General features: G+C 37.4%; 1 protein-coding gene across 1 annotated transcript; it reads right to left on the reverse strand.

Moving 5' to 3' along the window:
• Positions 1-393: 393 nt before the first annotated feature.
• Positions 394-12,908, reverse strand: rab14l (RAB14, member RAS oncogene family, like). The gene is made up of 8 exons (XM_051111049.1): positions 12,783-12,908; positions 10,153-10,211; positions 10,027-10,080; positions 7,249-7,426; positions 7,100-7,166; positions 4,336-4,423; positions 4,230-4,260; positions 394-2,237 (listed from the first exon to the last, which is right to left on the reverse strand). Exons 2-8 carry the CDS (start codon positions 10,202-10,204, stop codon positions 2,060-2,062), a joined length of 648 nt encoding a protein of 215 aa, XP_050967006.1. The 5' UTR covers positions 10,205-10,211; positions 12,783-12,908; the 3' UTR covers positions 394-2,059.
• Between the last annotated feature and the right edge of the window lie 2,146 nt (positions 12,909-15,054).

Here is a 15,054-nt window from a genome sequence, read left to right on the forward strand (position 1 = left end):
CTGTCTCAAGGAGAAAGACTTGGAAGTGAGAATCAGTGCTTAAGAAGCAGTATATGTATAGATGTTTGTTGTAATGTCCTTCAGTTACCACTTGATGTCATTTCAAAGGTTTTCCACACACCACTGACCTAAGTGCTCCGGTATTACGGATGTGATCGGAGCAGCTTTTTCCAATGACCACAAGCCACATGATTCTCGTTGAGGATGTGGGAGTCGAGTCGATGACTAAATTACTAAAACTTTCCTGTTTGTTTTGCTTGTGTAATTGAAATAATGCAGTTGTTTTCAGTATTAGTTTGTCTTTTCCAACACTTTGCCATCTGACTGCGACGCCTGAGGAGGAGGCCAACCACAAGCTGCCTTTAATTCAACATGGTACTACCAGTGTTGACGTTTCATGTTTTTTTTTTTTCTCTTAAAATCATGCCACTACTTTTTAATGTGTATTCAAGCCTCACCCTTTTGTAGACTAATTGCTCGTCTTTGTAAATACACGTCACTTATTTTCAGTTGATTCTTCCTGTAACCTTGGTGCAATTTTTGTTGCATAAAATACAAAGCAGTTTTGCTACTTGAACAACGTAGTGTTTGTTTCTGTCAACATGCTCATCTTCATTTTAAACATTGTTTCAGATGAATGCAGAAACGCTTTCTGTCTAGAGCATTTTTATTGTCATCATTAAAATCAAAATGTCAACATTTTAAAATCATATACACACAAAAACAGATTTTCAAACGTTAGCACAGCTCCTTCAAAGTTTATACATATGTACTGTTTTTGCTCGTGAACAGCGAGAAGAGGTCAATCAGATCGCAGATTTCTGCCTTTGATCAGTCAAGATCTGTAAGACTTTCTGTAGGAGAATTTGCCTAGCGTCTCTTCACCTGGATGTGTGAGAGTTTGTGATGTACACTCTTGAGTGAGGAGTCAGTGCTCTTTCTGTTACATCACCAACACATACAGCCTTATATACAGCAGCTGAATCAGATCCGATTTCATATGGTACATACACTGAATTAAGACACAGATGCTGCTTCGGAGGAAGTTGCGGCGGTGCTGTTAATATACAAGCCGATGCGCTGATGTTTACTGTACAGCCTACACAACTGGAGCCGTTTCCGTCACATTTCATAGATCTATACAAAACAGTAGCAGTGTTGTAAAACCGTTTGTTTATTTAACTCAAGTCCGAACTGCATGTTGAGCTAGTTGAGATTAAACGGTGATAGTAATAATATTAACATGAATGATAACGATAAGGCAACATAAAATAATGGTGGTGAGGACAGACGAATGTATATTGATATGATGGAGCAGAAGAGGAGACAGGGGCAATGAAAGAATCAATCTTTCCGTAAAGTGTCTTTGATTCATAAAGCTGTCCGACCCAAACCGACTCATGCTCTCGCATGTGAACATGCACGTGATTGCGAGTTTGAGACGTTTCATTAGGGTTCTAATCTGGGATCAGTGGAATCAATACGACCACTGCGCATTTACAGATGCATAAAAAACGCAATGCGTTATTCTGAGCACAGGTGCGTATAAAAATGCGATGCATTATTTTGCACCCTCGACCTAAGCTTTTTAGCTGCAGGAGTGTCAAAAGGGCGCCCTGTAGGTGACTGACCACTCTTAATGCATCACAACCATATTAAAACGATCTGAATGCAACCCATGCAGCAGCAGCAGCATGTTGGATTATTAATCCACACCACGTTCAACCACTTCCTGCTGCGCAGGTCTCACTTCTGTCACGTCACACTGTTGAGCTATAAAATCAATCAATAAAAAGAGGCTGAACTGATGTGTGTGACGTGATGAGCAGCGGTTAGTGCAGTCAGAGGATGATGAGGATGGGAGCGTAAGAACACACCGACCAGAGAGAGTGAGGATGGACAGATGAAGAGAGAGACAGAAGGAGGAAATGAGCGCATGTAGCCGTGATCCTCCCCTCTGTGGTTCCCGCGGCTCTCTGGGACGGGCCGAGGCCGCAAGCGCGTGTGATGGAGGAGGAGGAGGATGGTTGTGGTGGGCGGGTTTGGAGGATGAAGGTCATTAACAGCCACACCCTTCCCTCTGCGGCTGTGGTTCGCTGGTGAGCCGGCCGCCCTGCGGCGCTGACGGTTTGTGCTGCACGCCAGACTCGGCAGCGTTCAGATCCAAACTGCCGTCCTGAATGTTCTGGTAGATCTTCTTGGCTGCTTCCAGAAAAGCGTCCTCCACATTCTCACCTCTGGGACCACAAATACATCGTTATCATCTAGATGCACACATGAGATTAAGAGAACAAGAGAACTCTCTAGAAAAAAAGATAAAGACAAACTTGCTGATGGCTTGGGAAAACCCAACCTGATCTCATGAGAAAACGTAACTATTCTACAAAGTGACAATTTAAGATTAACTTATATGAGTTTTATAAACAATAAGCAAGTCACCAATAAAAAACACACCAGCAACAAACTAAAACATGCTAGGACCATGTAAGGAATTTGTAACAACATTATAATCATGCTATTAACAATCAGTGTGTGCTAAATGTGCTTTAACAATGTGCTAAAACATGCTAGGAACATACAGTTAATGTCAAAAGTTTACATACACTATGCAGAATCTACAAAATGTTAATTATTTTACCAAAATAAGAGAGATCATACAAAATTATTTTTTATTTAGTACTGACCTGAATAAGATATTTCACATAAAAGATGTTTACATATAGTCCACGAGAAAACAGTAGTTGAATTTATAAAAATGAAAAAAGTTTACATCCACTTGAGTCTTAATACTGTATTGTTATCTGAATGATCCACAGCTGTGTTTTTTTTGTAACAGTTGTTCATGAGTTCCTTGTTTGTCCTTAACAGTTAAACCCGCTGTTTTTTAGAAAAATCCTCCAGGTCCCACAAATTCTTTGGTTTTTCAGCATTTTTGTGTATTTGAACCCTTTCCAACAATGACTGTATGATTTTGAGATCCATTTATTCACACGGAGGACAACTGAGGAACTCATATGCAACTATTACAGAAGGTTCAGATGCTCACTGATGCTTCAGAAGGAAAAACTATGCATTAAGAGCCGGGGGTGAAAACTTTTGAACAGAATGGAGATGTGTGCATTTTCTTACATTTTTTCATTTAGTACTGCCCTTCAGAGGCTACAGAAGATACTTGTGTGTTTCTCAGAAGACAAAATAAGTTAAATTTACCCTGATCTTCAAATTCTAAAAGTTTTCAGTTTAGCTGCCCTCAGTTGTGCTCAGTGTGAAAAGACGGATCTCAAAATCACACAGTCAATGTTGGAAAGGGTTCACATACGCAAAATGCTGATTTGTGGGACCTGAAGGACTTTTCTGAAGAACAGCAGGCAGTTTAACTGTTCAGGACAAACAAGGAACTCATGAACAACTATCACTAAATAAAAAAAAAAACACAGCTGTGGATCATTCAGGTAACAACACAGTATAAAAAAATCAAGTGTATGTAAACTTTTGAACGGAGTCATTTTTATAAATTAAACTATCATTTTCTCCTGTGGATTATATGTAAACATCTTTTATGTGAAATATCAGTCACTCTTCATTTTAATAACCAATTCATACTATTTATTAACTATTAACTACGATGTCTACCTCAATAAACTGCTAATTTCCTGTTTATTAATAGTTAGTAAGGTAGTTAAGTTTAGATATGACATAGGATCAAGGTTTTAAAATATGTTCATGCAGGATAGAGCATTAATATGTGCTTTATAAATACTAGTTAATAGTAAGAATTGGTCCTTAAAATAAAGTGTTGCCGAAATATCATTTCAGGTCTCAGTACTAAATAAAAAAATAACATGCATTTTGTATGAACCCTCTTATTTTGGTAAAATAATTAACATTTTGTGGATTCTGCAAGTTATATGTAAACTTTTGACCTCAACTGTAATATTAGTTATTCTCTAATTATTAATAATAATAATAATAATGTTAAACTGCATATGATAATGTTGGCTTTCTCTAAAACGTTCATCTCTTTTTTAAAGTATTATATATTCAGATAAGTACTGCTTTCAGAACTGTCCTGCTTGTAACAGTGGGTTTTCCTCATAAATACACAGCACAGACGGATGTTTCTGATGTCTGGTTTTGTTAATGAGCACATTATCTGATGATCCGTTTCATATAATGTCATGTTATATAACATCACGTCCGTAAGGCTGGAGCTGCTGGAAATAACTCACGTTTTAGCACTGGCCTCTAGGAACAGCAGACCTGTGAACACAAACACACATGGGATCAGAACAGTGTCATGTAATCCATAATGGGACAGACAAACGCTTCACTCACCGTTCTCTTCAGCAAACTGCTTAGCTTCCTCATACGTCACGTCTCGCTGCGCTTCCAGATCCGCTTTGTTTCCTATGAGTATGATCACCTGCACAAACATAACAGAGAAACCTCCCTGAGCAAAACCAACAGAACCAACCATAAACCCCACCCTCAACCTGTCAATCACACCCGCACCCAAACAACAAACTCTGAGTGCTAAACTAGCCACAAGCCAGTCGCTAGAACCAGATCACAGCTGGTTGGTAAGATGTTGCTAGGTAGTTCTAATGTTATCAGTCTAACATTAACAAGTCTACAGAGCTCATCCCTATGTTACGACTATGCTACAGTGCTGAGATATGACTTATTCATGCAAATATGGTTGCTAGAGTGTTGCTAGGTAGGTGTTTCTGTGATTTCAGTGGTTTCTAGGTAGTTGCCATTCTATGAGTACATTGCCTGTTAAGCCCAGGACACCAAGACAACTTAAAAAAACCTAGCGTTGACAAAAGCCAACGGTGTTGTCGGCTGCGTCTGGACCAAAAAAACTGCAAAATTGCTTGTGAGGAATTGATGTATCAGGAGGCATAAATAGTCTATATTCATCATTCGAAAGGAGAAGCTGAAACAAGGATACACAAGATATAGGCAGATATACGAAACGTAAACAAAGCAGCGCATGCTTACCATTTTGAACATCAATTATGTTAATAACTTCGTTTTAAGAGGCTCATGTTATTAAGAAAACATTTGTGTATCGAAATGCTCGGGTAATTCTTTAATTCTTGTGTACTGACTGAATATACAATCAGACTTCTCACTCTCGCGGCCCGACATCAATTCAACATGCTGAACTGGGCAAACTGTAGGGCCCTATGATTTCCGCGATGCGGAAAACGTGGACAGAATCACGGAATCCGGTCATAACGCGGAATGTCAAAGAATTTGTCATGAAGTTTGGATGAATTAATCAAAAGTAGGTCATTACACTTAAATCAAATCACAATATGGACTAGTATCTCTAAATATTGAGCTATTGAGCTAAAAAGACTTTATATATGAATCATTCATGTTCTGCGTGTCTCTGTGTGTGTGAATGGCACAGACGCACAGTTTGTTTACTACACACACTGAAGTGCGAGTGACGCTCGTGGTGATTTCAGTGTCTGCCGTCTCACCAAATGAGAATATAAACACATGAATATTTCCAGAACTGCTCAGAAGTTCCTTCATGAGCATTTTACTGTTTCTTTTCAGAGAAACTATCGTCATATCATATACACAGAAATGTAAAGGTATTCACGGCAATCTGTCAAAATAAAAGTTCTGTTTAACTTATATTACTTATATATTACTATTGTTTAGTAGAATGTACATAGTACTACTAATACTACTACTACTATTATTATTATTACTAAAATTGTTAAAACTTTATTTTATCAAGGAATAATCACACAATATTTTTTTTCATGTTTTAATTTTAACAGTAACTTTGTTTGTCAAAAAACATGTTATTAAAAATATTTTAAAAATTGATGTTAAATATATATGTTTCACAGTTTTCATTAATTGGACTTGCTTTTTGATTAATAAAATGTAATTTAACCATAAAAAAAGTCCAGAAAAAAATAAAATGGAAAAAACGGAATCGAGAAAAAAATTAAATAAAATAAAAAATAAAACTCGACGGACACTTTACTACTAGGGCTGTCATTAATGATTATTTTGGTAATCGAGTAATCTGTCAATTATTCTGACGATTAATCGAGTAATCTGATAATTATAATTAATCTGAGGTAATAAAAATAGACCTAAGCAAACAATAGCCTTTAAAATGACTTAAAATGCATATATAATAACGATGAAGCAACACTAATTAGTTCAAATAAAGTATCAAAAGCAAGAAATCATCTAGTTTTATTGAACAAAACTGTTAAAATACATAGTGTATTATAAACAATCAGCTCATGTATACTGCACATTATAACAAATGACTGCAGAGGGCACCAACAGCCTGACAATTGTTTTTACACTTTACTGTGTGATCTAATCCTTGTTTAGTACTGACTAAACATTTAATTCAAATGTCCACTTAATCTTTAACTTTCGTCTTTAACTTTAATCGCTATAGTCACTGTAATTTATTCATTATGTGGACATCAAAATGTATAAACTGGGGTTTTGAGCTTTTATTTTTAAATCGCGAAGAACAGTTGTTAGCATGTTTAGAAAGTTTTTGATGTTTTCTGCTGTATTTGCATAGGTTTATAAATGATTTACCTTACAAATCTGATCAAATGGTACACACTGCGTTCCCAGATGAACGTTACAGTAAGTCCGCACTCATTTGAGACACTCCACACATGTAAATGACAACAGTTTATGTGGAGCAGCATTTACTGTGAATGGAGCCGCTCTGAGATGTCTTTGATCTACATGCATGCAAATAATTAAAATGCATATATGAAATCTGCATTGCATATATTAATTTAATTGATTCGTAGCATTTGTAAATTCACAATAATATTATGCTTAGAATGTTTTAATGGTTTATTATATGATGCAGCCTTGGAAAATGGTATAATATTCAATTTCTTGGATTCTAATCCGTGGAAATGCGACACTTCTGGTATTTTGCCGGTTACTCAACACAGGCAAACTGCAGTCAAGGTTTTTTTCAAAACTGAGTACTCGAATTGATTCAAGGAACTGTGACAGCCCTAGTTACATACCTTAAACCAACCTACATACCACTGCCAGTCCAAACTTTGCTCATACTCACGGTATTGGGGTTGGTGAGGTTCCTGGCATCAGTCAACCAGCTGCTGAGGTGGTTGTATGTGCTTCTCCTGTACGACACACAGACAGAGCATTTGTTTCCATCGCTAGAATCAACAGCAGCATGAGAGCCGCGTTACTCAGCTGACCTACCTGGTGATGTCGTAGACCATCAGCGCTCCCGCCGCTCCTCTGTAGTAGCTGCGTGTGACGGCTCTGAAGCGCTCCTGACCCGCCGTGTCCCAGATCTGCAGCTTGATCTTCTGACCACTCACCTCGATGATTCTGGTGCCGAACTCCACGCCGATGGTGTGTGGACAGTCGGCCATGACTGAGGAGAGGAGAGCGTTCATGGTGAACACCAACAACTACTGATACGGATGAACTTCACTGATCTGAATAATGACACTAGTCTTCAGTAGAGCTGCTCTACAGCTGAAACTGAATTTGTGTCATATTCTCTCAGTTTGCAGAGAGTGAATTTTATAAAAACAATTATTTGTAATCTTACATCATATTTATTGTTCAGGGTTCACAGCATGCGATTCAAAGTCAAGGTCAGAGAGAAGTCTGTCGTTTCGTTAAAAAATCCCAGTTACAATCAATAAAATGTAATAAAACATTACCAGATCAAAACATAAAAAGGAACATTTGCACAAATTAACTGTTCACAATTAGATCTATAACATGCATTTAGAAAACAGATTTTCATTTCATGCATCCCTAGTAGTTTTAAAGAGGACCTATTATGTAAAAATCACTTGAACTGTGTTTGAACACAGTTGTGTGGCCGCAGTGTGTGAAAACAACCAGCCTACAATGGTAAAAAATCCACCCACTCTTTTTTTTAATAATCCTAATAAATCATAAACAGTCTCTCAGAACATGCGATTCCAGATTTCTTTCTACGCTGACGTCATCGTAGGGAGAAATCCCGCCCATTTGTGATGATCTCAGCCCTATTAGCATAAACAAGAAAACATTACTGTTTTCTTGTTGTAGCTGCTGGATATACAATGTCAGGGCCAAAGAGGCATTACAAGTGAACAAACATAGGAGTCACCATAGACTCCCTCCACCTGAGCCACTGAGGACACTGTTGTTAAATTTCATTTTCGAAGGAAATGTCCCAGAAGAAAAGTCCCCTTATATGTTTAGGAATCAATACCAATTTGTGGGTGAATGTCAGCTCCAGACAAAGTATCACGCGTTTGTTTTCCAAATTGCCTTTGAAAGAGCTTGCTGGCACTCTGTGAGGCTAATGTTGCTAAAGCTACCATTGTCTCTGCCTGTTTTCACTGATGCTGCCTTCACATGCTACCAGAATGAGCGTAAATAGGAATGTGGCAGGTAAAAATTGCCAATGAAAGCAATGTGAAGTCGACCGCTTGAATTTGTTGAGCTCATAATCACAAGTGGGATATATAAAGTTTGTGATAGCACGCAATGACACCATGAGATCAGCTATGTTGTTATTATGCTCTCCGTCTGTGTAATTTATAAACACACATTTATTATGCACATTACAAACTTTTAAACTGATTTCAGTTGGAACACAAGCCTGAACACCACTACTGAGGCTGTGTTTACATTAGTGCATTTTAATTTTAAAACGCACAACTTTTGCTACGGATACGCCTGTCGTTTACACTACTCCGCTGTTATCAACCCTCGAAAATTGAGACTTCTGAAAACGCTGCAGACCCCGTTTTAGTTTGAAAACTCCATGGCTGCGTTTCAGTGTAAACGGACCAAAACGGAGACTTCTGAAAACGATGGCATGGCTGCCCACATTCTCTCCGCTTATCCTTGATGACCGTGTAAACAATAACATCGTGCTCACTGATGTACAGACATGTATAGGTAGATGCATCATTCGACCGCTCCAAGCACGTAGACGTGTCCTCAATCTAAATAATAGCTAGGGAATCTACCTATACATATCTATGGTTGTACCTGCATGAATGGTCATGTGACACGCGTTTTCGGTTGTGTAGTGCAGACGGAGATCGTTTCTGAAATGCAGTGAAAACGCTAGTGTAGACGAGGCTCGTTTTCATTATGAAATGCCGTTTTAAAACGAAAACGCACTAGTGTAAACAGGGCCTGAGAGTTTCTGACATTTTCAGTGCATAAGATTGTCCTATTTTGTTTTCGCTATCTCTTTAAGGTCCTCCCTCTTCTAAAAAAGGGGGCCAGGAGCACCAGCTCATTTGCATTTAAAGGAACAAACAAAAACGGCATGTTTTGGCTCATGCCCTAAAAGTGGCAATTTTAACAAGCTGTAAAAATGATCTGTAGGGTATTTTGAGCTAAAACTTCACATACACACTGGGGGCATCAGAGACTTATTTTACATCTTGTAAAAATGGGCATAATAGGTCACCTTTAACTGTCTCTCGATGTAAACTGACTAGACAGTCACATAAGACTGTCATAGGACTACCATAAGTTATGGCATGTCTCAGTGTTTGTAAGATACCATGTCATTATATATGAGATTATATGTTTGTCGGCCCCTTTCTGTGTGACGATGTCCCCATACAGTGCATAGAAACTATTAGTGAGTGATCGGATGTTAAAAACTCTATTGAACCATTAGCAAACCCACATATAACCCATATCACCATTCTATCTGCTGATGATGGTGACGATAAAGGATAAGCAGAGTTTCATTCTGACAGTTGGAGACACACAGTGATGATGCAAAAAAACAATACAAATAACAATAAATAAATAATAAGCGTGTCACGACCCCCTTAAACAAGCCGTCAGGGGCTGATCATTTCACACAAACACTATGTGAATGTGAAACACACACAGAGGCTGTTTGTTTGTAGCACAAGGCTCGCTTGTGTGGCTCAGGATGTTGATCTGCATCGTGTGTGTTTAACATGCTGAGGGAAAGGCCTGACAATCGCTCATACTCACATTTCTTCTCTGTGAACTGGTGCAGTAAGCAGGACTTCCCTACGCCCATGTCCCCTGTGGAGAGAGAGCAGACGTGAGAGCCTGACGACACACAACCGAACGCTTCACTGCTGCTAATTCACTCACCGATGATGATGTACTTGAAGATGTAGGAGTAGTTGTAGGGTGCAGTGGCCATCGCCGCTCTGAAACACATACACACACACACGTGATCATCACTCATGCAGCTGACCACAGTTACATGGACATGTGTTTGTCCAGCTCATAAGCTTGTGTAACTTTTCAAGCAGCCTGTATTTAACACCTATAAACACATCTGATTCGTGCAGTTATTATCTCACCCTTTCTGCTGTGAGTACTGTACTTGTATTCAAGTGCTTATGAACAAAAGAGAAGCTTTAAGCCTCCTGGTGGTTTTCCATAAAAATGAAAGTACTATGGTTTTACACTTGAAAATGAGAAATTGAAGACATAAATATTTGAATTGTAATTTTACAGTGATGTAAAATAAAACTGTACTTATTTTTCTTAAATACAGCAATTCTTTTTTTTTTTTTTTTTATTTTACAATCAAATGTCACAATAGCATTTTTAAAGCAATTTTTTACAGGCTTTGAATATTTAATCTTTAATGCCATACAAATTTTGATGAATCCAGCTGTTGCAGTGTGCATTAAACACATGTACTCTGTGCCTGAACTGGATGCAGACATGAGTCCACTGTTATGGTACTGTTATGTCCTTTCAAGTTGTGTTTTAAACACTTATTTATTTGTGAAAAATACTGTAATATGACTACAGAATCAAGAAGTTCCTATATGAAGTAGATTTTTTTTTTAAATAGATTTATATAACGATTTAAAATTGATTCATTTCCAGTGATTTATTTATGAACCATTTTATTGAATACTGTATAAAATAAATAGACATGTAATTGCGGCAACTGTTATGCACGTTATTTACTGTCTTTAAATTAAATACCGTTATCATATATATCATTCATCTAAAAATGATCAGTCTACAAATATTAATCAAACAATACTGAGCAAAAGCAAACGTTTACATAAAGCAGAAACACTGAAAAGCTGCACTGCATTATTTTAATTAGTGCTGTCAAAGATTGTTCACGATTAATTAACTAATCGCATCCAAAATAAATGTTTACATAATTGTTTACATAATGTGCATACTGTGTATATTTATGATGTATATATAAATACACACACACACATAAAGTACATATTTTGAAAATATTTACATGTATACATTTATATTAATATCACTGATATTATATAAAAATATTTTAAATATATAAACATAATATTTTTCTTAAATATCTACACGAATGTATTTATCACACACACATATATAATGTATTACACACACACACACACATTTGATGGATGTATATTTGTCAGGAGCATTCACTCAGTATCTTTATCTCATTTTTGACCGAGATGGCTTTTAGCTGGTTTTGCATCTGAACTCTTCATATATATATATATATATATAGCATCCTAATTGCATCCAAAAAAAAAAAGTTTTTGTTTACATTATATACACTTTGGATGCAATTAATTGCAAATAATTGACAGCACTAATTTTAATACAAGTTATTATATATTTAAAGCATTACTTACATTAGCATTTCACATTTCAAATAAGAGGGTTTAAAAGCACAATTACGTCAGATGTGATCACTAAACATCATGAAATTTCACTGGTAAACTGGTAAGGACTACTACTAATCATCATATATCATCATCGTGTTCTAAGTGGTTTAAATTGATCAAAAGTGATGATAAAGACACTTATAATGTTACAAAAGATTTCTATTTCAGATAAATGTTGTTCTTCTGAACTTTCTATCCATCAGAGAAACCTGAAAAATTCTGCTCAACTGTTTTCAACATAATAATAACAATAAATGTTTTTTGAGCAGCAAATCAGAATATTAGAATGATTTCTGTAGGATCGTGTGACTGGAGTAATTATGCTAAAAATTCTGCTTTGAAACCACAGGAATAAATGACATATTAAAATATATTCAAATAAAAAGCAGTTATGTGAAATAGTAAAAATATTTCACAATATCACTGTTTTTGCTGTACTTTGGATCAAATAAAGGCAGGCAGAAGAGACTTTAACGTTAAAAATCTTCCTTTATAAAAACGTTTGAATGGTAGTGTATGTTTAATAAAAAAGAAATCATCCTCTGATATCAGTCAGAGCACAACACACACACACTCAGCAGCACAGTCTGACTGTCACTCATAACACACCTTCATCATCCTCATCATCACAGTTATCTCAGTGTAAAGCAAATGACTGACAGCAGCCTGTTTTGGTAGAAACACTCATACTAATTCACGTCGTTGCGTGTAGCATCATTTATAGGCGCTGTATTGAGTGTCAAACTGTCACATGTAAGTTAAACACAAATCTCAATCAGCTGAGTGGGTGTCGCTGCTCTTCCTGTCGGATAAAGCTCATCGGCGCTACTACAGTAACACACAGCGCTCACATAAACACACTGACCAGCTAACGAGCGGATTCCGTCCTGTTTGAGATATTTCACGAGCTCTGTTATATTTGTGGTGATTTGGAGTTGCTATCGGCTAGCTAGCGTGAGCGGCTAACTGCTGATTCGCGGCTCCGAATTGAGTTCAGCAATGAACGGACGCGCTCTGTGGAGTAACGGGCGTGACAGTGCAGTGTGAACGCACGACGTGTATGTTTGTCACGCATGTTCTTACCTGTAGTTGTGTGTATTTGCTGTAAATCAGTGTGTTCAGGTGGTGATTATCCGGATCCTGGTCAAGATGGCGGCGGCACAAAGACTGACGCAGTTCCGCGACTCACCGGCCGGCGGCGCCAGAGGACGCGCGCTTCACTGCACTCGGCGTGACCCGCAGCGGGCGCGCGCCCGTACACAACGTGAAGCCCGTTCATCTCTTGACTCTCTTAAAGGGTCCCTGTCATGCTTGTGAGCCGCTTATGGCATGCTTTCAACATGACGCGCCGCGGCTGGTATAAACACAAGCATTTAAAGTCTGGAAAAAGTCTGGCAAAGTCTGGAACTCAGGGACATCACTAGCAACTGGGTTTCCTCCTTTGTGATGCTTTGGCAGACCTTTACTGCAACTGACTTCAGTTGCTGCTTGTGATTGTTTTGTCACACTATTAATTGTGTAGGCCGTCTAAATTGCAAATGTGTATTCATTAGTCTATAGGTTTGTAATGGGCATTATTTGCATAATTTGCATGCAAATGTCTAATGACTGTTTGCTTGTTTCTTGTATTCAGGGTGTTTTTGGAAATTAAATATTTTGTAAACATCAGTTCCTGAGAGTAAAGTGCATCTGTTCAGCTGGGAATGCTACAATAACTGTAACTGGAATATGTTTTGGTCAGCAGTTAAGATAATAAAAATTGTGTCAGTGTCCAAATATATGTGACCTTGGACCAAAAAAACAGTCTTAAGTCGCTGGGGTATATTTGTAGCAATTGCCAAAAATACATTGTATTGGGCAAATGATTTTTCTTTTATGCCAAAAATCATTAGGAAATTAAGTAAAATCATGTAAATATATCAAAACTTAATTTTTGATTAGGAATATGCATTTGGACAACTTTAAAGGCGATTTTCTCAATATTTTTGTACCCTCAGATTCCAGATGTTCAAATCCTATCCTAACAAACCATACATCAGTAATCTGTAGTAATCTGGCGGGTTTCAGAATTGGGCACAACACCGTCACTTTGAAAGATTACACTGAGGATGATCTATTGTAAATTGTAATTGCAATTTCCAACCCTGTCCAGTTGGTGGCGAGTGCGCTCCAGTGTAGCAGCAGAGCACTGGATCCAGAACAAAGACAAAACTGTCGCGAATCTTTTGCCATGCCCTTGATTATGCACAGCTGAGTACACAGAAGCTACAACAATCTATCACGCGACATTAAAGAGCGCTGAAATGGTAATTATTGCTTGAATTTCCTAATGAAATGGACAGAATTTGAAATCTGAGACTTTGTTTTATACCAAAAGTAACAAAGCTTAGCCTATTGCGTTTTATTGGATGGGAGGCGCACTATGTACTGTTCATTCATCAACCAAAAACAGGATAGACCAAAAAAATCGATTAGGATTTATGAATGGATATCGGTTCATAAAAATGAGAATATATTAAAATCGCTGTCACTATGGGGTGTGGTATTGAATATGAAAAGTTACGTAGTCTCCTCTGTTTTTTGTTTCAAAATAAATGTATAAGCCTATATCGTCCTGTAGGTTCATAATTAAAAATGAAAATGTGAACAAAAAGCAATTAATTGTATTATAATAAAACAATTAAATATATTATAATTAAAATATGAAAATTAAAATGACGGATAATAATAGATTATGATGGAATTTTTATGACCTTGTCCGTCATAATGACGGACAATGTTAAAGTCTATGGCAACCTCTGAACCTGACTGTATATTATTAGCCCGCAAATATGGGTTTAGTATGGGATACTAATTGTACAAATTAATTTGACAAATTTAATTATTGCTAGTAACAATTCAGCTAGTAAAGCAGTAGCACTTTATTTTACAGTCCTGTTCCTCATGTACTTATTATAGAAATTACAATAACTAGGTAATAACTAGGTACTAACCCTGAATCTACCCTAAACCTAACTGTTACTTAGTGACAGATACGTGAAGCGAGTGGATCCATCTGCATAACTTTATTAGAGCGAGACAGAGGCATGGTCATAAAACAGGCAGGGTCAGACATCGGCAAAACAGGTATGTAAGAGCAAGACAAAAGAGTAGTCCATAGGGCAGGTGAGGGTCGATGAACGGCGAACGTAATCCAAGTGGCTAGGCAAAGGGGTAATTCCTATAAGACAGGTTAGAGATCCAAAGGGCAGGCAGCAAAACAGACTAAACAATATAACAAGGCTATAAAAACAAAACAAGGATTAACTGAGAAGAAACAGGATAGATCTAGGCTAAGGATAGACAATGGCTCCGT

Source organism: Labeo rohita, chromosome 5 (assembly GCF_022985175.1).
Source record: "Labeo rohita strain BAU-BD-2019 chromosome 5, IGBB_LRoh.1.0, whole genome shotgun sequence".
Taxonomy (NCBI): Eukaryota; Metazoa; Chordata; class Actinopteri; order Cypriniformes; family Cyprinidae; genus Labeo; species Labeo rohita.